At 40.1% G+C, this 24,782-nt stretch overlaps 1 protein-coding gene across 6 annotated transcripts in view; it reads left to right on the top strand.

The window, feature by feature from the left end:
- Window positions 1-4,979: 4,979 nt before the first annotated feature.
- The window catches only part of MME (membrane metalloendopeptidase), a 109,382-nt gene continuing 89,579 nt past the window's right edge, over window positions 4,980-24,782 (top strand). The window contains exons 1-3 of one of the 6 annotated variants that reach the window (XM_007086282.3): window positions 4,980-5,141; window positions 18,651-18,817; window positions 19,548-19,583. In XM_007086282.3, the coding sequence (XP_007086344.2) occupies window positions 18,661-18,817; window positions 19,548-19,583 (193 nt within the window). In that variant the 5' untranslated portion in view covers window positions 4,980-5,141; window positions 18,651-18,660. The other 5 variants (XM_015539321.2, XM_042999229.1, XM_042999230.1 and 2 more) reach the window with 5 other exon arrangements.

Genomic DNA, 24,782 nt, shown 5'->3' with positions numbered 1-24,782 from the left:
TTCTTTGAGACTTTAGAGAAATATTAATCACTCCCTGCTAGAATGTGAAATTGTGCCTTAGCAATTTATTGGAGATGTTAGAGGAGGAGAAAAATTGTACTTTATGGGGAAACCTTTTTTTTTTTTTAATTTTATTAGCACCTACTTCAAAGAGTTACTAGAGAAATTAATCTGACCCCGAATTCCTTAGCAGAAAGAAACTCATTGAGTTTCAAATGAGTAAAAAGCAATACTGTCAGTTTAACAGACTAGGGATAGGCTCCATTACCTTCAGCTATTTTAATACCCTGATACTGGCTTAATTTAGCAAGAATGTGACTAAACCTATCCCTTATCTTTGTGATGTCAGACGATCCCAGCAGAAATACCTTATTGGGATCTGCCTCCCTACCCAGCTCCAGAAGCAGCAGGAAATGGGCATAATCAGAGGGAACAGGAAGAGATTAGTTTCCCTTGGGAATATAACTGCAGCCTCTACCCTCTACCGATAGCCATTAGATATCACAGGTGGGCTAGGGGAACAAACAACTCATCTATAATAATACAATTAGTCTGATAGGAGCAAAAACAAGACAGACCACATTATTTAATATTTTTGGAGCTTTCAATTACACAAATTTTGCCCTTGTCAAATGGATCCTACTTTCATTTCTTTAATTTTTCTGGCCTAACTTAGAAAGTTATAGCATATTAATGTGCACGGAGCAAACTATTGTGAAGTATTCCCAAGTCACTGTACTTGAAGGGATTTTTTTTTAACATTGAAAAGGGTCATAACAATTAGTTACAGCAGTGAGTTTTCCTTAGGATTTGGCTTTCAGAAATTGTAAACATTATAATAAAAATATACACTAAAAGCCTCTATGTGCATACATCTGCACGTACAGATCAGGGTGAATTTTAAAGACTTCATTTGGACTTAAAGGATGTAAGGAAATGCAATAATCTGAACTGGTAAGAATGTCTATCTGGTGGAAAGGATTAAGAATGATGGGGTTAAAGATAAACTTTATCTTTGCAAATGAATTGCTAAGGCATAAAGCAGAAAACACGAGTCTAAAATCAAGATATTTCTATTTCATTTGGCGATTTTTCTGGGAAACTATGGATCCAAGAGAAGCTGGGAATTGATTACATTTACAATATGATTATATCAAGGTAAGATGCAAAGTTTCCCACTCAGAGGTTGCTTAGAAGCCACACTTCTTTTCTTTATCTTGTTTGTCCTAGTTTTGACTGTTTGTAATCAGCAACCCCATTCAAGGTCAGAATCAGAAAGAACCAGAGATTTAAAGGTAAACTGTGCCAAGGCTGAACAGCTGTCCCCAATCTGGGTTCTTCCTGTCGCTGCTGTGATATAGTACTCAACTCCCTGCTCTTGCCACAGATGTCCACAGGAAATGCATCAGAGAGGTCTAATGGCAGTGAATCAGATGCACATGTTCCTTAGTATGTGGTGATGGGCAGCCTCGACGTGCCTGCCACAGACAGCCCTCCCTCCAAGCTAGAATTAGTTCCAGGTTTGTGAATGCCCAGTGTCCACACAAGCTGTGCCATAGAATCTCCACTCTTCCCCTTTCTTTATACGTTGTCAATGCGGGAATTTCAGAGCTGCTTGGGAATGTGGCTGGGGGATGAGCATGGTTCTGTAATTGAGCTTAGTCACGTCCTCATGTGAGGGGAAAGTGCAGCGCATCCCCGTAGGGACTTTCCTGCCCTGCAATATCAGAGCACATGGAACAGTTTAGCCAGAGAATAGGCTCAATTCCACGTTTTGAAATTTAATTTTCAGTCCGTCAGTTATGGTCAATCAAAAAACTGCTTGGGGAGTGAAACCTGAAGTTACAATGTTTCTGAGTCTCATTTGTCCCATCATAGCAGATAATTATTGCATGTGTCACATAACAGATATTTAGATGTTTTGCTGGACTGTTGGAAGCAACAAACACCCCACTGTTACATTCTATCACATGACAGAAATGCTACAATTTCAACGAGATGTCCAACATCCTATCCACAGCTCACCACTAAATGATCCCTCGCTCTGTGAAGTGACAGACCCACCTGGCTGCCCAAATGCGGGAGTCCCTCTAGATTCCTGCTTCTTTGCTACCCTCAATATTAAAAAATCACTAAATCCTATGGATTCTTTAATCTTTAATTGCCTTAGATCATTCAGTTATTTTAAAAACACCTCTTATAAGAATCATTGTACTAGCTGGCGTGCCTGGGTGGCTCAGTCACTTGTGTCTGACTTTTGATTTCTTCTCAGATTGTGATCTCACGATTCATGAGATGGACCCTGCGTCAGGCTCAGCACTGACAGTGTGAAGCCTGTTTGAAATTCTCTCCCTCCCTCTCTCTCTGCCCCTCTCCTGTTGCTCTCTTTGTCTCTCAAAATAAAAAGTAAACTTAAAAAAATCATTGAACTAGCCTTTTTTTTAATGTTTATTTATTTTCCAGAGAGAGAGAGTGTGAGCGAGGAAGGGCAGAGAGAGAGGGAGACACCGACTCCGAAGCAGGCTCCAGTCTCTGAGCTGCCACTGCAGAGCCTGACACAGGGCTTGAACCATGGACCATGAGGTCATGACCTGACCCAAAGCCGGATGCTTAACCAACCGAGCCACCCAGGCACCCTTCATTGTAGTAGCTTTCTAGCAGATGTCTGCCTACCTTTTTGCCCTGTTGTCCGTGATTTCCATGACCATCAATGCAGGCTGGGCATTCTCATGTACAACGCTGACCTTATTGCTCCCTCGCATGAATTCCACCATGATTTTCTATTGCATGCAACAAATTGTAAACAGTTTGCATCAGGTACAAATTCCTTCATTATCTGGTCCCTACCTCTTCAGTCTTTTCGCAAGAAACTGCTCCCCATCTGTTCTTCCTCCCCATGCCTTTTAGCCTTCAGCAATGCTAAACCGTTTGAAGTCATTAAAATATTACAATGTATGTCATACAATATTCAAGACACAGAGAATGTTCTCTGTGTTCTCTCTGTCTTGAATGTTTTCATCCTCTCCTCTACCTAACAAATTCCTCAAACCAAATAAAAGATGTGTTATGTGATGAAGTATTCTGATATGCCCAGGGGTAAAAAGTTGCCTATCACATAGCAAATGAACTTTATATATAACTCAGTTATGAAAATTACCATGTTCTAGTGTCCATGCTTGTTCGTGTTTCTCTTACCCACTAAACTATGGCTTCCTTGATTACATAAGCATCATATCTTTTGTTTTCTTTGAATCTATGCAATCCTGCACAGGATTTGCTTGCTTTTTCACTCAACATCATTTTTCTGAATCATCCATATTGATTTGTTTAGCTGCAGTTGCTTATTTTGCATTCTGTGTAGTGTTCTACTAGTATTCCATTTTATGGATGCATTACAATATTTTCCCATTCTGCCATCAATGGAATTTTGTGTTGTTTCTAGTTATTTTTCAGGATTCTTATAGATAATGCTGTGATGAAGTCTTGCTCATATCTCCAGGTGCACATGTGCAGGCTTTCTTCTAGAATATGTATCTGAAGGGAGAATTGCTGGATTGTAAATTGTGTGCCTTTTCAACTTTCCAGATAATGCAAATGTTTTCCAAAATGGTTTGCTAAAGTGTAGTTTTTTTCCAACACTATATTGGCCTGTCAAACTTTTATTGGCCTAGGCCAACGAAATGTAATGTTTGGGGTTATCTTTTCAATGGAAATCATTAGTGTCTTTGCCGGAAAAGATTTATTGGCATTATTTTCAACAAGAATCATTTCCATTGCTGTCATTTTCCCATAAATTCCCACACAAGTACATTTGCATTGCTATCAGTTTCCAATAAAGGCTACTTTTTCACAGTTGCAAAATAGTATGGTCAATAGAAAGTCAACCTGAGGTATACACCCCAATAAAGTCAGATAATCCTGAGAGATCTGCTAGCCAGGGATCTGCAAACTATAGCTGACTGGACAAATCCAGTAGTGGTCAGTAGCCTGCTTTTATGGAGCCCACAAGCTAAGATACTTTTTAAGGGGTTGTAAAAAAGAAAAAAAGAAGATATGCAACAGAAATATATGTGAACAGTCTAAAACATTAACTATCTGGCCCCTTGCAGAGCAAGTTTTCCTACTCTTATGCTAGCCAATGCCCCAAACTCTATTGAAAAGACAGCCAATAATATCATTTGCCCTTTACAAGGACAACTATTTTTTTCCTCCTGGAAGATTATACAAATTAATACTCTTCCCAGCGATGTGTAAGAAGTCACATTGAGTAAAACTTGGGTTTACATTGGAGTTTTAATTGGCAGTTACCTATTAATAAGATTGTGTATCTTCTTATATGCTATGGTCATTTTTATTTAGCCTTTGTTTTAATGGCTGTCTTTTATCGATTTGGAGGGATTGTCTGGCTTTCATTTGCAGTTCTTTATATATTCTAATAATTTCCACTTCAATATGTTGTAGATCTTTTCCTAGTGCTTTGCTTTTTATTTTCTTTACAAAGGTTTTTGGCCAACAAATAGAATTTAATTTGTAAATTAAATTTAGCAATCTCTTTATATTTTGAACTTTTTGGGCTTTGAAACAATTCCTTATTGCAAGGTCATAAAGACATTCTCTAATATATACTGATAAAAAAAGAAAAAATAGGCCCCAAATTGAGTCACTTGTGCTAAGCCCCACTTCAGCAAACCAAGACTTAGTACCTAATGTAACTGCAGTTTCAACCTCTCCCAGGAATGTAATCTTAAACCAGTCAATCTGGTTTAAGGGATGGTGAAGTAATCCACCTGATAGACCCCTTTCTGTCCCCAAAGGAAGATGAGATAATCAACTCCTCCATTGTTCCCACCCCTTTGCCTATAAAAGTCTCCCATTTTGTTTGTATAGCTCTTTGAAACTCCTTTCCATTTGCCAGATGGGATGCTGCCTGATTCATGAATCATTGAATAAAGCCAATTAGATCTTCATATTTACTCAGCTGAATTTTTAAAAGCAGTTTTGGTGGCGGCGGTGGCGAACATAAGAAGCAAACTTCTGATAGCTTCAGAGAGGAAAAGAAAAACAGGAGTGGTAACCTGAGAACCCTTTGAGTTCAGTCTTGCTCGCCATTTCCGCCATTCGGCCATTTCAGAGGGCTGTGGGTAAGTTTCTCTGGATTCTAGGCTCCACTCTCTTTGTGAAGCTCCTGATCTAATTGAATTTCTAGTCAGTTCCCTGTTTGATTAGAAACCCCAGGCCTTAATTCTGCCCCCAGATTCTACTTTGGGAACTGCTGGTAGTTTAGTCTGCAGTTCCACATTTGTTTGGAATTCTTCCCGAGATTCCATGTTGGGAAGCGCTGGTGGCAGCTGTATTTCCCAATTTGTTTGCAATCAGTCTGCAATCCCCATTCTTTGGGGTCCACCAGTTCAGTCCTCTCCCCAGTCCCTAGGTTTCACATTGGGAAATGCTGATTGGTTTGGAATGGATTGGATTCAATTTAAAAACTGGACCAGGTCCAAGATGAGACAGGTCAGACTTAAGAACTGGACTGGATATGGGATCAGACTGGGTCGAGGTTACGCTGAACTGGGTCCACTAAGTAAAGGCTATATTGCTTCTGGGAATCTTGGAAGATAAAAGGCCACAAAACGTGGTGGGCATGGGTTGAGCACTTAAAAGCTGTTAGAGTGTTTGCCACCTAACTCTAAGAAGACTCCTGGGTTAGGATAAGTTGGTCTCAGAACAGGTTAGATTGACTCTAGGTCACCTGCCAAACTCAAGAAAATCTCTATGCGATTACGTTCACTCTAAAACATCACACAAACTCCACTCCAGTGGCACATCTTCCTTAGGTATTAGTTTGGCTCCAAGAGATCCAAAGGCTTAGCTGAAAAAGAATGGGATACTTAAATCTGCTTATTTGACATGTAATTGCTATGGTCCTGGAACTTATAAATATTTACAAAAATGAAAAAATCTTACCCTCAAACCCCTAGAATTAGACAAGATCATTGTTTTGTGTCCTGAGAACTTAGTAACTGTCAGGTTGGGGTTCTTAAAATATGGCTGGACAGAAATGTGGGTTGAACTCCATTTGTGGTTAAGGGTCCTACAAAACTGCTGCCAGCCCTCAGGGAGGGAAATTACAATGGCCATTCTGAGGAATGTTCCAATTAGCTGAGATCATTTAAGAAGTGCACTTAAAAATTGTGTTCCCAAATTAAACAAACAGAATGAGATACCTATTTTAATAGGTAAGCTGAAGGCTTCAAAAACGCTTCAAGATTCTAAAATAGCTTCATTGCAAAAAAAAATCACACACACACAACACAAGAGGCACCTGAAATGAAAGATGGACGCAATTCCTACTTCTCCTCTCCTTCCTCCTTTATAGCATTCATTCTATCATTTATCCTCTCTCTACATTGTCTTTCCACTCTAAAGAGATTACAAGACCATGAGCGCAAGTCCACCAAGTCATTGGCCTTACAGATAACCCTGAATCTACCGTCAACGGAGAACCTCCTTACGGACCCCTCCCAGAGTTGATGACACTCAGGAATTTTCTGGTAAACTGCTATATTATTCCCTTAAACAGCTAAGGGAAACTAAAATTACAGTTAAAGAAAACCCTTGGCAAATTCTGGTAGATGCCGGAGCTATACCCTCTGCTTTAACCCCCACGCATAGCCTGTGGATGGAAAACTGGCAGAAGCCAGCTAAGGGTGAGGATACTCGCCAGAGTCAGCTCTTCCAGATCTCTGTAGTACCTGATAAACAGAGAAAAATAAAATAGCTTTCGCACTCAATTCGTGAATGCCTCTTAAGTCCAAGGGGGTGTTCAGTATTGCCAGAAATATTTACTGTTTTCCCAGCAGAAATTGAAAGATATTTAAAAGGATTTTTTTTTTAATTGTTGGCCAAACGGGAAGCTGATACTCAGAACCTGATAGGATTTTTTTTTTAAGGTCTTCTCCCCTAAGCTAAAATAAAACTAACTCTTACCTTCTTATCTGGGCCATCTCCTTGAAATGCAAACTTCAGGGAGGTAATCCTTTACAGAAAAAAAAAAAGAAAGAAAGAAAGAAAAGAAAGAGAAAGAGGCTTTAAAATACAAACTGCTATAGAAGCTCCCTTGCCCAAAATCTAGCCCACAGCTTCCATAAGATTTCTTGTTAAGGACAAGTGTGTGTTCTCCAATCCTTGGATGAAATGTTCAATATACTTCCGGAAGAATGTTAGTATTGTTATTCAGATCTTCTGGGTTGTTACTAATTTGTTCACATGATTTATCAAATATCGAGAAAAGTGTATTCAAATAATCCTTATCATGGGGGTGCCTGGGTGGCAGTGGGTTGAGCTTCCAACTTAGTCTCAGGTTATGATTTTGTGGTTTGTGAGTTCGAGCTCCATGTCAGGCTCTGTGCTGATAGCTCAGAGCCTGGAACCTGCTTCAGATTCTGTCTCTTTCTCTTTCTACCCCTCTTTGTCTCTCTCTCTCTCTCAAAAATAAATAAACATTAAAAAATATTTTTAATAAAAAATAAAATCATCCTTATCACGGTGAATTATCAATTTCTTTTTATAGTTCTGTTATTTTTTGCAATATATATTTAAAATTTATGCTACTGGATGTAATCACATTTAGAATTGTATTATCCTGCTGAACTGATGACTTTATTTGGTTTTTTTTTTTTGGTAAATTGAAGTCTGTTTTATCTGATTACAGTATTTCTGTACCAGTTGTCTTTTGGTTAATATTTGACATATGTTTATCCATCATTTTGCTTTCAACCATCCTATGTTCTTATATTTTAGATTTGTTTCCTAAATAGAAGAGAGCTGAATTTTGTCTATTTATTGCATTACAATCTTTGTTCTGTAACTGGAGAATTAAGTCCAATTATATTTATTGTAATTGATATATTTAGATTTATTTCTACCATGTTAATTTTGTACCGTATGTCTTTTCTAATGTTTCCTTTTTCTCTTTCTTTATTTTCCTTTAGATTTCCTTTTATTAATTCTAGTTTTTTTGCCTCTCTGCCACATTTGACCTCATGCACTCAATTTCTCCTCATTGAATACTTACACTAGTAATTTTTACATGTATAATTAATTTAATAAAGTCTAAAATCATTATCATTATCTTCCTTTCCGACAACATAAATAAGCACTGTTAGAGTGCTTTGGCTCTAATCAAACTATCAAGTTATACACCATTATTGTCTAATATTTTAGTCGATCTTTTTTATCCCCAGACTTTTCTTTAAATTCAAATTCCATTTAGTTAGCATACAGTGTAATATTAGTTTCAGGTGTACAATTTAGTGATTCAGCATGTCCATACAACATCTGGTGCTCATCACAAGTGTACTCCTTAATCCCCATCACCTATTTCATCCATCCCTCCACCCCCCCCTCCTCTCTGGTAACCATCAGTTTGTTATCTACAGTTAAGAGTCTGTTTCTTGGTTTGCTTCTCTCTTTGTTTTCCCTATGCTCCTTTGTTTTGTTGCTTAATTCCACATATGAGTGAAATCATATGGTATTTGTCTTTTTTGACTGACTTATTTCACTTAGCATACTCTCTAGATCCATCCATGTTGTTACAAATGGCAAGATGTCATTCCTTTTTATCACTGAGTAATATTCCAGCCAATGGACTTTTGGGCTTTTTCCATAGTTTGTCTATTGTAGATAATGCTGCTATAAACTTTGGGATGCATGGGGGTGCCTGGGTGGCTCAGTTGGTTGAGTATCCAACTTTGGCTCAGGTCATGATCTCACAGTTTGTGAGGTCAAGCCCTGCATCAGGCTCTGTGCTGACAGCTCAGAGCCTGGAGCCTGCTTCGGATTCTGTGTCTCCCTCTCTCTTTGCCCCTCCCCCATTCACACTCTGTCTCTCTCTCCTTCACAAATAAACATTAAAAAAAATTAAAAAAAAAAAACACCGGGATGCATGTATCCCTTTGAATTAGTATTTTTGTAGTTTTTGGGTAAATACCTAGTAGTGCAATTGCTGGATTATAGAGTCGTTCTACTTTTAGCTTTAAAAAAAAAAAAAAAACAAACATTTATCTATTTTGAGACAGGGAGGGGCAAAGAGAGAGGGAGAGAGAGAATCCTAAGCAGGCTCCACACTGTCAGGACAGAGCTCAATGTAGGGCTCCATCCCATGAACTGAGAGATCATGACCTGAGCGGAGATCAAGAGTAGGACGCTTAACCGACTGAGCCACCCAGGTGCCCCTATTTTTAACTTTTTGAGTAAACTCCATACTACTTTCCAGAGTAGCTGCACCAGTTTGCATTCCCACCAACAGTGCATAAGTGTTCCAACCTTTTCTCCACATCCTTGCCAACACCTGTCATTTCTTGTGTTGCTGATTTTAGCCATTCTGATTGGTGTGAGATGATATCTCATTGTAGTTTTGATTTGCATTTTCCTGATGATGAGAGATGCTGAACACCTTTTCATGTGTCTATTGGCCATCTGTATACCCAAACATTTTTTTTTAAGTCAATGTTTACTTAGATTTTCTTACATTTTTACTATATTCTTTGCTTATCACTCCTTTAAATAACTTATCTATCTAGTATTGATGCAGGCAGGCTGAGTCCAAGAACCCAGTCAAGAGGGTCCTTGGCTTCACGCAGGATACAAATCAAATGCAAGCTGGAGAAAATGAAAACAGAGTTTATTGAATAGGGTGAGTGACAGAGAATAGTAGACAGAATAACTGGGCGACCCCCCAAAGAAAAGGAGAATGAGTCTCATCATTGCTTGGGGCTTGGGGTTTATCTTGGACAAGGGTGTAGGGGATGTATATCTTCAGGAATCTATGGTTGGGTCCAATCAGAGGTGAGTGTCAGGCGAACAATAGGTGTTATTCCATGAATTACTGAAGGTAGGGGTATTGATGCCAATATCAGCTGAGGTTTGTTTGAAGCTAATGTTCTGGAACATATTTGGGATCTGGTTCTTCTTAGGCGTTATCAGGTGTTTGAGGCCTAGGACAAAATTCAGAGAACAATTAACTTTCTTTTTCCCCCTTGAAGTGGGAACATAGCTTCTTTGGCTTATTCAGAGGTAAATATGGAATATGAATAAATGGAGCCTAGCAAAAAAACAGTAAAGATGGAGCCTTTCTAAAATGGTAAGCGAGGAATCATGGGAATCTACTCCTGAAATCAAGAGCATACTATATACACTGTATGTTAGCTAACTTGACAATAAAAATTGTATTTAAAAAAAAAAATAAATAAAAATTTGAAAATAAATAAATAAATAAATAAATAAATAAAATGGAGTCCTTTCAGCTTTCCTACTTCAGTATCATTTTGTTTTATACATGTATTCTCAGTAAGTTCCTTTAGTGAGAGCTGTGATAATAATTCTTTCAATTTTTGTTTGGTATAGTCTAGCTGGAACCACTTTACTACAAACTTTTAACTTGGGAATTTTCAGGCCACAGAATTCGTGTACATCCTAGCTAGCCCTACTGTCCATCTGATTATGATTCACCAGTAGCTTTTTGGTGTAAATTTACCTGCCAGAGTCAAGGCTGAAAAAAGCAAACATATTTAGGTTTGGGGTAGGGAGGGAAGGGGGGGAATGTGAATGGGGTTTGAGTTTTGTTTTTTTCTTTTTCTAGTTCACCTTTGCACTGCAGATGTTTCTTTTCAGTGGCCTCAGTTTTAGGTAGAAATCTCTGACTTGACTTTTCCCCTTGCTCTCTAAGAAGTCCCTGGCACTTACAAGTCCTGTTACAAATGCAACCGTAGGTTTGGTGAGTCTGCAGACGGGTAGCCACCCCAGGACAGCACCATCTTTAACACTTAGAAGACTTTCTGAATTCATGACTTTAATCTTGGCGTTTCCTTCACTTTCTTGCTGGCTCAGTGGTGCATTTAAAGGGCCTTTAAAAAATACTGTATCAAGCGTTTGTCAGTGTTGTGTACAGGGACAGCTTTTAAGGATCTACCCTGTAACTTGTCGGAACCAATGCATCATTCCACTGTTAATAACTTATGCATGGTAGCCAGGAGGACTACTTTCTGGTCCATCTCTATAACCCACTAAATTGCATGACCTTGTACAACCTCTATAAGTCTCAGGTTTTCTGAGTTTCCTAACCTGGGGACTCTTTCTTTATTAGATCCTTTAAAGGAGAAATCTTCTTAAACTTGTTTAACCTCCTTCTAGGAAGAGATTTAGCATTCCTGATGAAACCCTTAAATTTTGGTAAACTTTAATGAGATTAAGACTTGTGGGAAACACACCTTCTTGACTATCAGCTGAAAGACAGTCTAAAAACAACTTTAACTATACCTTTTTTCTTTTTCTGTATATTCTCTTTTCATTTTTCTTCCCCTCTAAAATACCCCTACCACTAAGAGTGGATCTTTGAATTGGCTTCCTGCAATGTTTTCCTCTTGCAACAAGACAGAACTAAAACTATGATATATGCTTATCACTGAATAGTCCGAAAAGTTCTCATTAACAAATCTTTAATTTTTAAAAGAATTTAAATGAATTACCTTTATTTTTAACTTCCAGCTATAAGTTTAGAGGCACTATACACAAACCAGATTGTCTTATTTTCTACTGGTAATTAGATATTCCTGAACTGCGAGGGTATTCTATTACCTTCCAAAAAGAACCTTTTTCTGTTTAAAATTTTTGTGCAAATTGGAAAACAAAATGTAGCTTGAAAAGTTTAAATGGAAATGTTAAGATCAGGCATGAATTTAAGTTGCATTTTCTGTTGGTATGCAAATTTGGGGATTATTCTGGCCAGGCACCCCCCCCCCAATATTCATTATTATGTTAATCAGAAGAAACATATTACATTTTTAATACATGGGGCTCCCTGTGAAGAAACTGAGGCCTGGCTACATGGGGGGAAAAAAAAAAGACTTTTCTAACTGCTTGTAGTTCATTGTTGATTATGTAAGGTTGAAATAACATTTTGGCAATTTAGCTGAAAAGTAATAAAAATTAAGCACTAGAGTGTTAGAAGAACAAGATTTCTCACACAATGAATTTTAGTAAATCATGTACCTATGCTTCAGTCCTTTCTGTAAAATGAGGAGAACTGTAACTCAGCATTTGAATCAAAAATGAACTAGACTCAGGGGCTCCTGGCTGGCTCAGTTGGTAGAACTGATCTTGGGGTTTGTAAATTCAATCCCCAATCCCCACATTGGGTGCAGAGATTACTTAAAAATCAGATCCTAAAAAAAATGAACTGGGTTCATATTCCAGTTGAAACAGTTCCCAGTAGTTTTAACTTGGCCAAGCTCCTTATGCTCATTTATGGGGCAATTACATCCATATTTTAGGGTTGTCATGAGGATTAAGTGGTGTGTAACACGTGAACCAGACAAGAGTAAAGCATAGAGATATGGAGAGAATTCTTTTGAAGCCTATATATTAGATTGATGTATATTAATCTAGTTATTTAATAATTATTTTAACTTCCTAAAAAATGTCTCTACGTTGTATCCCACTTACTATTTCACTAGCAAGTATTACTATTTCTCCTTGCCTTTCAGGTCTACCACGTAAAGAATGTAAAATCTGTCAGTTACTTGATGTCAAAAACAGGTAATTGCGAGTTCAGGAAAAGTCACCTGTATTTCAGTATGACTTCCTCAGGGTGTGTGTGTGTGTCTGTGTTTGCAATGAGACATGATGTGAAAAAGGAAAAGGACACTGTTGAAGCTATGGCATTGAATAATTGAACTAAAAATCATGTAAGCAAAACAAAACCCCAAAACCCCCAAACCACACCAATATGGGAGGTCTAGTTCTTCTAAGCTCCTTGACACTTAGAGCTGCTGTAGGTAGCTTTTATAAAGAAATCGCCTTTGTGCAAAAAGTATTTTTTTTAAACTTCCTTGAGTGGGGGAATCGCATGTCTTACATGAGAATGCTGTGCTGCTACCTGGCTCCATGAAAACGAGAAGGGTCCAGACACATTATAGCCAATTTTAGAAGGCAGAGCAGACACACCTTCGCTTATTTTTCTGTGACTCTCTCGCTCCCGGTCCCCAAGCCTTTGGATATACACATCACTAGATTCCCAAGAGTCAGGAGGTGGGAGTGGGGAGTTTCAATACAGAATATAGCTCTTGACATCATTTTGGTCTGACCAAGAAAAAGAAAGGAAGAGAAGAAAGAGGAGAGAGGAGGAGAAAGACGGGAAGAAGGAAAAGGGAGAGGGGTCAAGAAAGAAAGGAAACAAAAAAGGGAAGGGACAGAACAAAACAAATAGGAAAGGAAGGAAGCTGGGATGGAGGGAGGAGAAGGAGAGCGAAAGAAGAATGTGAGAAGAGAATCATTTTGGTCTCAGGTTGACCCGGGAGAGCAACAGAACCTTCATCAGCACTACACATTCTCGAAGAGGCGATGCATTGTTTTCTTGAAAGCCCCGACGCTAAGCAATTCCAAGAATGTTTGGCAAAGCCCTTTTGGGAAGGGTGAGGTGGGGGGGCTTTCTCGCACGCACGCACACCCGGCCCCCACACACGATGTGACAGGGTTCGGGAGACCTAGCGGAAACCTTCAGGTCACCCAGGGAACTGCTCCTCTCTCTCGTCCTGCGGCGGGGGGGACGGGGGGGGTGGTGAGAGCGCCGAGACGCGCGGGGCGCGGAGATGTGCAAGTGGCGAAGCTTGACCGCGCGCAGGCGGGAGCAGCCGCCCAACTCCCGGCGCGGGATCCGCTGAGAGGCCACGGTGAGTCCCTCCGGGTGCGGGTCCGAGGGATGCCCGGTTCCCCCTCGCTCCTCCGGCCCGGGCCGCCGCGGGGCCGGAACCTCCCCCGAGTCCGGCCTCGCTCCGCGCAGCCGCCGCCCGGAGCCCGCGCCGCTCGGGGCGCGCTGGGGCGGACGCATGGACCGACCGGCGCTCGGCGGGGCTCCCCACGCCCGGCCCCGCGCGCTCATTGGTCGGGATGTGTCTGCTCAGCAGCCTCCAACTTCTCCCGAATCCCACTGGTGAGTCCTGGGAGAGCGAGCCCGCACCTGGGAGCTGGGGAGAAGGGTCCGAAGGGCGCGAGAGCACGGGCGGTGGGAGCCGGTGGGACAGGCACGGGGTGGGCACAGCCGACCGAGGGCAGCGGCCGCCCGGGAGGCGCACGGAGCAGGGGCAGCGGCTCGGCTCCGGCGCAATCGAGCGCCCGGGACCCCGCGGCCGTGGGCGAGGGAGGCGTGCCCTGGGAAGGTGCCGCATCTGGGACTCGAAGAGTGGAGGGAAGGGGCGAAGAGGGTGACCTGGAGGAGGGGTCTGCGAGTGATGTGGGGTCGAGTCTTCGGGTTCATTTCCACAGCTCCCTGCAGCCTCTGCCTTGGGGAGTTATGTTTGGTTGCCGGGATCAGCGCTACCAAATTGCAGGGGGTCTGATCTGGGGGCTGGGAATTTGCCATTCCGCTGTACAGACACGGATTTATTATTTTTTTTTTTTAAGCAAGGTTTGTTTTCATTTTGGTTTCTATCGGATTTTCTCATTTGTAACTCACTTTTCTGTTTTTACTTTTCCTAACCTGAAGATCCTTTCATTACCCTAGCTCTTCATCTTGCCTTAACCTTAGCTTGCTATTATATAATTTATGCTGATAGCGTGCTTAAATCACAGAGGGTTGGTTGGCGGGAGCAGGGGGGAGTTCCTGGGTAGGTGAAAGTTTTCTTACCTCATTGGCCTCAGTGTATTTGTATTATTCGAAAATAAGGGTAATTGCAACCAAACGTTCCTCTTTAGCCACTTGATTGAGTCTGTTCCTCCCCCATAGGTGATGCAAATGGTAATTTTATTAAATTGGAAAGTAGTACCTGACGTGCAGTGTCAGCATTGGGGAGCTGCCAATCGGCAGGCCGGCTTTGGAGGCTTGCAGAGTCTTCACTCTTGCATTATTTCTGGGCCCCAGCACTTACAAAAATTTGTCCGGTACTTTCTTGAACTCGCTGCTGTGACTTCTGTTGAATAGCTGCACGGCATATGGGAGTGATGTGGTTGTTACTTTGTGTCCAGACCCCGGGAACACCTATACAGTAATGTCCTGGGAAAAAAGGAGATGGTTTCTCTCTTGACCTGTCTCTTCAGCCTCCGCAGCTACAGCCTAAATATGCAACCTGTCTCTCCTGCTTCCTGTGCCTCAGTTTCCATAACACAAGATTGTTTTAATAGTGTACCCTCAGGGACTTGCAGAAATGCTAATGTGGGAAAGTGCTGTGAAGATGAAAATCGCTTTGGTTTATAGACTTCCCTTTAACAAAGCAGTTATCCTGTAGGTTGATTTGACTCTATTCTCAACTGGTTAAGAATTGCTGCTTTATATTGCTTTGGAATGCTGTTTCTACTTAAGCAAAATAATCATTCTTTTGGTAATGTTATTTAGCTGAAGTTGGCAGATTTCTTGTTGTGTTAGATCTCCTAATTCTCTGTTCTCTCCTCTGGAAGTGTCTCCTTTTTGGTTGAAACTTTCTGACCGTATCTCCAATTGAGATGTACTATTTTAAACATGTAGGTATTTTGGGGTGGGGGGGCATATCCTGCTTTATATGGAACTATAAGTATCAACTTTATAATTTTTTTTGTATCCTTTTGCCCTCTTCCCTCCCTTCTCTAAAATGGGGTTGGGTGTAGTTGACTTGAATATTCCGTATCTAGGGGGTTGGTGATTCATCTTGGTGTTCAAGATTCTGGCTCCTGTTTTCTTATAGGAACATAGTGAATCCACCAGAAGTGTCTGGAAATGAATGGCAAAGTTAACCAGGAAGTTAAACTTGTATCATTTCTCCTTTTGCTCAGTGCTGTTCAAAATTGCTACTTAGGAGCAAAAGACAAAAAAAAAAAAAAAAAAAAAAAAAATCAGCGTGTTTACAAGAGGGGCAGATGGAGGGTTTGCAGGTGATTCAGGTGATTCAAAGATGATATTCTTTTGATGCAGGTAAAAGGGCTAACAGCTGTAGTCACTGCCTTTATTTCCCTGTAACAATTTCTGCAGTTTTAGGTGCAGAACCATTAAAAGCCCAGCTGCCTCTGTACCCCAGTCTCAAGGGTAAGGAGAAGAAGTGAGGGAAAAGTAACCTAGACCGGAGAAAGACATGCCTGCCTACCAGTTTTCTGAAGTTGGAAGCCTGGTGGAGCCAAAGAGCACCTTTAATTTAACCCTGTGGCTACCCTGGTTCCTGGCCCTAAGTTTTACTACAGAAACTGATTGTTGTTTCTCAGAGAGAACTAAAATAAGAAGTGGATCAGGGTGCCTGGGTGGCTCAGTTGGTTGGGCGACCAACTTCGGCTCAGGTCATGATCTCACAGTTTGTGGGTTCGAGCCCCATGTTGGGCTCTGTGCTGACAGCTCAGTGCCTGGAGCTTATTTCAGATTTTGTGTCTCCCCCTCTCTCTGCTCCTCCCCTGCTCATGCTCCCTGTCTCTCGGTCTCTCAATAATAAATAAATGTTAAAAAAAAATTTTTTTAATGAGAAGTGGATCGTATTATTTCAGGGCAACTTGGCTAGATTGTCTTCTGAAATATTAGAGCAGGAAGACAAATGCTCATGAAAGGCAAATGTGATTAATATTCAGATGCTGTTTACGCCACTCTTGAATTCTTCTGGGGAAACTGGGAAAATTATTCTTTTTATTGTTTACCTCTCTGAATGGTGTCCAAGTATTAAATTTGGTCCCATCTTTTCTTTCCCCAATCACCATCCGTATTAAAACTCCAAGGGCCACGATCAATGCAATTCCATATCATAACCCCAGGGTCTGTGAGACTAAGCCAACATGAGTTACATAACCATTAAGTAAGACATTTTAACATTCAGGTACATTACATCCCACTTTTATTGAGCAGACACAGTTTTCATGGTCTAATAAAATATTTTTATTTGATAGTCTGTCCTTGGTTATAGCCTCCTGTAATCAAGAGGACAGCGTGCTTAAGACTTTGTATCCAGAACTCTAAAGTCCAGCTGTGGTTCACTTATTAATAACTCACTGGGGAGATTAAATTCCTAGCTATCAGTGGGATCTCCCAGTCCACACTTCAAATGTAGAATCCATTTTCTACTTTATCCTGTGCCTCAGTTTCCACAAAACATACCATCAGGCAAATTGTGGGTGTTCCACAAAGATCTTTAAGAGTATTTCTGAGGAGTCACTTCATCTAGGAACTAAGTTATATGCTTAATTTGTATAAAGTTATAAACAGCTAATCTGTTAGTTTATGATGCCCTTTTCTACAGTCATGCAGAAAAATTGAAGTTGGAGCTTTGGTGGATGGTCAATAAAGAACCACGAGGGCTCTAAAAGAAACCTAATGAAATTTAATATTTAGGCTTTCATCCCCTTAACTTCCCTCCCCCTTCCAAAAACTTCTGCAATAAGATCTAAAATAGCTTTTATTGTGTGATGATATGATATATTTTTATTTCAAACAGTGACCAAATGTGTTCTCTGTAAAGAACATTTACTAGCTTTGTAGTGGGGAAAGTTCCCTGAGTTTTATGTGCCTCGGTTTCCTAACGTATAGAATTAGAATATTAATACCCACCTTACAAAGATTAAAATAATCCGCACAGGTAAAGCACTAAGAACTAGTGACTGACACACAGGAAACACTCAATAAATGTCAGCTATTATTAGAAGTATTAATATTAATTTAAATATAAGTTAAGTAAGTATCTTAACAATTGTTACCCTGACCTGCAAGGAGAGTTTTTAATGCATATATTTTTTCTTCTTCAGTCGCACGAAGAAACAGTGATTAGCAGCTATCTCTGGGTGTAAACCACTGACTTTTGGTTCACTGAGTGACCATCAGAATGTTGTCTAACCAGTTAATAGATACCCACATCAGCAGTAGCTGTAATTTTGAGCTTGTAAAAATAAAAGTTGTTTTTAAGACTAAAAATAAGGGGTGCCTGGGTGGCTCAGTCGGTTAAGCGTCCGACTGCGGTTCAGGTCATGATCTCGCAGTTCCTGAGTTCGAGCCCCGCGTCAGGCTCTGAGCTGTGCTGACAGCCTGCTTCAGATTCCGTGTCTCCCTCTCTCTCTGCCCCTCCCCTGCTCATGCTCTGTCCCTGTCTGTCTCAAAAATAAATAAAATATTAAAAAAAAAGACTAAAAATAAGCTATCACAAGTGTTTGTTCCTTTTTGTTTTTATCTGTATTCATGTTTCAAATTACTGCTTAGTCAAAACCTCAAAGTATTAGTCATTGATTTCCATGCTTATGAAGGAAACCATTGGAGCAAGATATAAAATTCACCTTTGACGTTGTCCAAAGTTCAGAAGGGTGAGTTTAAAACTTTGCTTTATGATGGTACAGCAATTATTTGCTTATGAACTGCCATAGGAATCTTATGTGAGTATTTAGCTAAGTCTTCTTGTCTAATTTTGTTTGGATCTTTACTGTTATTTAAAAAAAAAATTGTGACTGATCATGTCAAATTCATTGGCTCTATACTGTTTTCAGAATCAAAATTCTGACTTTCAACAACAGCAGAACTTGATTTCTTACTTAAAATGAATTAGTCATTTACTTTTATCTAGCCACATTAGCATTTGGAAAGTTGTACATACATTTTCTCTTCTTTTTATCTATATATTAGTTTGTTGTTGGTAGTATTTAAAGACTTAACAAAAATTTTTTTCCAGATTTTAGGTGATGGGCAAATCAGAAAGTCAGATGGATATAACTGATATCAACACTCCAAGGCCAAAGAAACAACGATGGACCTCACTGGAGATCAGTCTCTCCGTCCTTGTCCTGCTCCTTACCATCATCGCCGTGACGATGATCGCACTCTATGCAACCTATGATGGTGAGTGACTCCCACACCTGTGCACACAAAAATGCACACGAGAGTGAAATCTTCATCTTACGCCTTTTTTGTCTACCAAGCGAATGTGTTATGGAGAGAGATACTTAAGGATGGTGGTATAAAGATTTCGTCATAAAATGTAACATCAATATGTCGAAACAGTTAACTCTGACTAAAGTACAATGTCTTTTATGTTTGAGCTAAGTTATTAATTGCCAAGTATATTTAGTGCACTCATGCTTATTTTATAAGGATTCTAGTGTATAATTTTATTTGATTAAAGTATACACCATTTTGTGGCCAGCTTCAATTAGTGAAATTTGTTGTGTCATTGAAATTCTAAAGGGCTTCACAGGAATCTAAGAGGTCTAATTTGAGTCTTAGCAGTTTTCACAATAAGGATTAGAAAAGATTGGTTCCTTAATAGGGGGAAAAAAAAGATTACCGTACTAAAACAACTGATTATTTCAATTTAGTAGATCTAGGGCTTAGTGAGTAGCGATGATACAATAAATTGGTTTTTTTCATAATAAAGTGTTTAAATTTAGGATTTACCTATTTTATTTCTCTATGTTCTTTCTAACTATTGGCAATGACATACAATACTCAGGTTTTAGTTCTTGCTTTAAGGAATTTATTATTTAATTGGCAGTTTTTAAAAGAACAGAATATAGGGAGAAATTACAAACCCGCATTGCAGATATTTATGCATATTCCCTTCTTTTTCTAGATGGCATTTGCAAGTCGTCAGACTGCATAAAATCAGGTAAGAAGATGGTTTTCAAATGGAATAGTTTTGCAAGTAACGTATTAACATTTAAAAATCAAATGCTAATAGACAAATATCTCTATATTTCCTTCGTGTATACTTTTATTTATTATAGATCATTTATTTATAGTCAAGGAAAATCCAAAAGTACTTAAGTACTAGATTGATTAGCTAGTTTATTCTAAAAAAGAATTTGCTCTTTCCAGCTCTGGAGTGTGTGGTAAGGGCGATAGAGGACTGTATCTCTAGCTTCCTGGAGTTTGCCAGGTAGTTGGAGAAAGACAACACACTGAAATGGCGAGAGCATCATATCATCATGTTGACTTCTCGATGCAGGTGATCAGAGGGGCATGAACTAAGAAGGGAGTGTTGTGTGGTCCGTAAAGCCAGTTGGAGAAGAGAGATTTGGGAGGGGCCTTGATATGGGCTAAGGGTTAGAAGTACAGGTATAGAAGAGGGAATTCCAAGTAAGGACAGAGAATAGGAATCAATCATGTTGTTGAGAAACAGTGAATATATAGGCTTGATAGATAGGGCCACGTGATGGAGAGCTTTGGAAATGTATGTGTTAGCTTTGATGTTGTAATGAAGGAGAAACGGATATTTTCCAGGACAGATCATTCAGTAAGGCAAAGCCGAAAGATGATTCTGGGAGTGCGGGGTTGGGTAGGTTCAGTGAAAAGTGATGAGCCAGAGAGGGTGGGCAGGTAGGGACTGCTGCTGTAATGGAGGGGTGCCTTGAGGAGCAGCTTAGAGTGGTATGAGAGAGCCCTGTGACCACATGAATGGAGAATTGGATGACTCAGTGTAACAGTATTGCTAAATGAAGAATATGAATGATCTGAAAATAATGCCAAGTTTTGGGGCACCTGGGTGGCTCAGTCAGGTAAGCGTCTGACTCTTGGTTTTGGCTTGGGTCATGATCTCACGGTTTGTAAGTTTGAGCCCCGCATCAGCTCTGCACTGATGGTACGGAGCCTACTTGGGATTCTCTCTCTCTCTGCCCCTCCCTTGCCCTGTAAATAAATAAATAAACTTTAAAAAAAGAAAAAAAGAAAATGATCTGATCCCAAGTTTTAAAATCTACGGGACTCAGGAAAATGGTAACCATGTGCACAGAAATAGAGAGGTTTGGAGGTAAATTTGTTTAAGGGAGTGATGTGATTAATATGGATTTGGACAGGTTGGGTCTAAGCCAGGGGTTATGCACAAGTGGGTATAGACGGCAAGAGGGTAGAGATGGAGTGTAGGAAGATCTCTCGTGTGGGTCATTTGGGATCTGTCCAGGAGCGATAGGTGAAGCCTTGCAGGGTATTTGGGTTCTTAAAAGGAGATGAGCTACAAGGGCTGAACTTAAGAGGACATCAAGAGTTAGAGTACAAGGAAAAGAAAAGTCAGAGAAGGGAACCGAGGAAGTGTGTGGAGTTATAAGCTGTCACATCAATTAGAGAGTGGTGAAAAAGAGGAGAGCATTTGACAAGAAGAAGGTGGTAGCTGGGTGCAACAGCCTGGGATATGAACACTATTTACCTCCTATCTCCTTTGTCAGGAGATTCTAGACCTCTTTTCTAATGTTCACATGTCTTCTAAGAAATAACCTGTCCCAAATGATTTTGAACCATTTCCTATTAGATGGTTTTATCTGGGTTTTTGTTATGCATTGACCTTTGCAAAATAATGATGAGAAAATATCTTGGGATTTTAGGTGATAGTTTAATGTTCTGAATGTTTGCCCTTTGCTCTTCTGTATATTACTTTTTGATGTTTTTATTGCTGTAGTTGCTCTGGATCTCATGTGCACTGACAGGACACCTGAGATATGATGTGGGTGACTGGAGGGAGGCCTGATTGGGACATTAGCCACTGGTTGCTCAACATACTAACAGTCACTTGCCCACCCAAGGGCTTTCCAGAAACAAAAGAAGTTTCTTTATTCCCCAGAAAATGGCTGCACAGATCCCTTGGCTGGGAGATGTCCAGGGGCACTGTGCCAGAGTTGGTATGTGCCCAAGTTGTCAAAGTTATCATTTGCTCATCCCCCACTTTTCTTTTATTATATGCTCATTCTTATCTTGTTTTGAGAAACTCCCACTTATGTATTGACCTCTAATTGTCTCCAAGTTTCTCTGTCCTTAATACACTTGACATGTCTTCTAAGTCTCTTAATCTCTAGGTTCTCTTTCACACTTAGTCTCTCATTCTCTTTCTCTTTAATTTTAATTTAATACAAAGAAATGGAATTAAAAAAAATGTTTTAATGTTGGTTTTTGAGAGACAGATAGACTCGAGTGGGAGAGGGGCAGAGAGAGGGAGACACAGAATCCAAAGCAGGCTCCAGGCTCTGAGCTGTCAGCATAGAGCCTGACATGGGGCTCAAACCCATGAACCGCAAGATCATGACCTGAGCTGAAGTCAGATGCTTAACTGGCTGAGCTACCTGGGTACCGTGAAGAAATGGAATTTTTTAACGAGGCAGACATAGAGAGGCTGGGCAGGCTCATCTAGTGGTACCTACCCCAATTAGCAATGTGATATCTGGAATCTGGAATCTTAGGTGTGATTTACTGCTTAGGGATTGGACTTTGGCTTTTTTTTTCTTAAAGTGGTGTTTGGGAAATCTCAATTCATTAAGACATATTTAACATGTATCCTTTCATTGTAGCTTAGAAACCATACCAAATGTAAAACACCTTATAGAATTGTACCTTGGCAGGGAAATATATACAATGGAAATAGTGTCAGTGGTAAACAAAGTTGCTGAATAACTGTGATCTTCTTTATTTGGCTGTGTTTGTTTACAAGCTGTTAAAATACTTTCATATTGCTAGTTACTGTTCTTCCTGGGGGGAGAAATGAAGATGAAACTCACCCTTATGGGTACAGTATTCACACTCGTGCCCACTTACACACCCACAGTTCCCTGCTTGTTAGTCAACCTTTTCTGCCATAAAAGATACAACTACTGTTTTTAGCAGCTCAAATTGGGGCGCCTGGGTGGCTCAGTTGGTTAAGCATCTGACTCTTGATTTCGGCTCACGGTTTCGTGAGCTGGAGCCCCATGTGGGTTCTGTGCTGACAGCACGGAGCCTGCTTGAGATTCTCTCTCTTTCTCTACCCCTCCCCCACTCGCACTCTTTGTCTGTCTCAAAATAAATAAACTTAAAAAAAGTTGCTGCAAATTAACAAAATTCTAGGGGAATTCTTAGGCAGAAAAAAGTATTAAAGAAAAATGAATGAGCAGTGAATGGAAAGGAAAAGAAACATGGGGAAAAAAAGATGTTGAAAAGAATATAAGGTCTCCTACCAACAATTTCTAGATTGCTTTAAAAAGACTAGGAGAGGGGTGCCTGGGTGACTCAGTTGGTTAAACGTCCAACTTCAGTTCAGGTCATGATCTCACGGTTCATGGGTTTGAGCCCCGTGTCAGGCTTTGTTCTGACAGCTCAGAGTGTGTAGCCTGCTTTAGATTCTGTGTGTGTCTCTCTCTCTGCTCCTCCCCCACTCACACTCTGTGTCTCTCTCTCTCTCAAAAATAAATAAACATTGAAAAAATTTTTAAAAAAATGACTGGGAGAGGGGCTCCTGGGTGGCTCAGTCGGTTAAATGTCTGACTCTTTGATTTTGGCTTAGATCATGATCTCATGGTTCATGACCTTGAGTCCAGCGTCGGGATCTGTGTTGATAACATGGAGCCTTCTTGGGATTCTCTCTCTCCCTCTCTCTCTCTGCCCCTCCCCCTGCTTGAAATCTCTCTTTCTCTCAAAATAAATAAATAAGCATTAAAATAGATACATACAAAGACTGGGAGAATTCAACCCTGAGCACAGAGATTGATAAGAATTGGAAAAGTAGGTATTGAGAGCCAAGGTGCTTACTTTAAGTAAAAGTTGGTTCTAACTTATGTCTTTCTCTTAATAGATGAGGATGTCATAGCAAGTGTACTTCTCTGATCCTTTCAAGTCTAGGGATAGATATCAGGTCATACGAAGGCAAAAATGTAGATCATCTTGAAATCTGTTTGGTGTTAGGTACTTTAAATCTGAGAATCTATGAGTTTTAATATTTATAACATACATAAATTATGTTTATAATACATACTTAAAGATAATTTACATGTATATGAAATGCACCAGTATGAAAGATTATACCAACCTAAAATAAAAGAAACACTACTTAACAAATAACAAGTTAAGGTAGTGTTCAAAACCCTACTATTAAAGCATGAGTAATGTTATTCATCTCTTATTTACTATATAAGATTGTCAAAACATGGAGTTATAGAGCTTGTTGTGATTTCTCAAACTTCTCCATATACATCTAAGTCCTGAAACTGGTTTCCATTGTATTGTAACCTTACTAGCTCTGAAGATTTCAAGGAATCACATGCTTTAAATCAGGGTTTCTCAGCTTCATCACTGTTGCCATTTTGGCCTGGATAATTCTTTGTCGGGGTGAGGAGGCCATCCTGTGCATTATAAGATGTTTAGCAACATCCCTGACCTCTTACCCACTAGATGTCTAGTACCATTCCCTTCCCAACTTGTGACAAACAAAAAGTGTCTCCAGATACTGCCATTGTCCCCTTGGGACATCAGAGCCACCTCCAAGTAGGTACCACTGGCTTGAATGATCTCAAGAGATCATCCAGTGCTTTTCCCATTGTGGTAGGTAGAATAATACCTCCCTAAAGATATCCACTTCCTATCCCTGGATCCTGCGAATATATTACCTTATATGGTGGGGGGGGGGGGGGGGGAAGGACTTTGCAAATTTAACTTAAGAATCTTGAAATGGGGAGATTATCCTGAATTATTTGGATGGATTTATGTAATCATAAGCATGCTTATAAGGGGAAGGGAGCAGAAGGGTAGAATCAGAGAAAGGGATATGACCAAAGCAGTGCAGAAAGCAGAGGTTGGAATGATACAGCCCCAAGCCAAGAAATATGTGCTGCCTCGAGAAGCTGGGAGGGGAAAGGAACGGTTCTCTCTTACAGCATCCAGACAGAGTACAGTGCTGGCAACCCTTCTTGGGACTGTATGACAGGAAATTTGTGCTGCTTTAAGCCATTACGTTTGTGGTAATTTGTTATAGCAGTGAGAGGGAACTTCTAATACACCCTCCATCATTCCTTTATTTTCAGACTATTGGTAAGGAATTAAAATATGCACATACATACATGCACAAGCGTTTTCC

Source organism: Panthera tigris, chromosome C2 (assembly GCF_018350195.1).
Source record: "Panthera tigris isolate Pti1 chromosome C2, P.tigris_Pti1_mat1.1, whole genome shotgun sequence".
In the NCBI taxonomy this organism is placed as follows: Eukaryota; Metazoa; Chordata; class Mammalia; order Carnivora; family Felidae; genus Panthera; species Panthera tigris.
The sequence above is the reverse complement of the archived record's forward strand: the minus strand, read 5'-3'. Positions and strand labels throughout refer to the sequence as shown.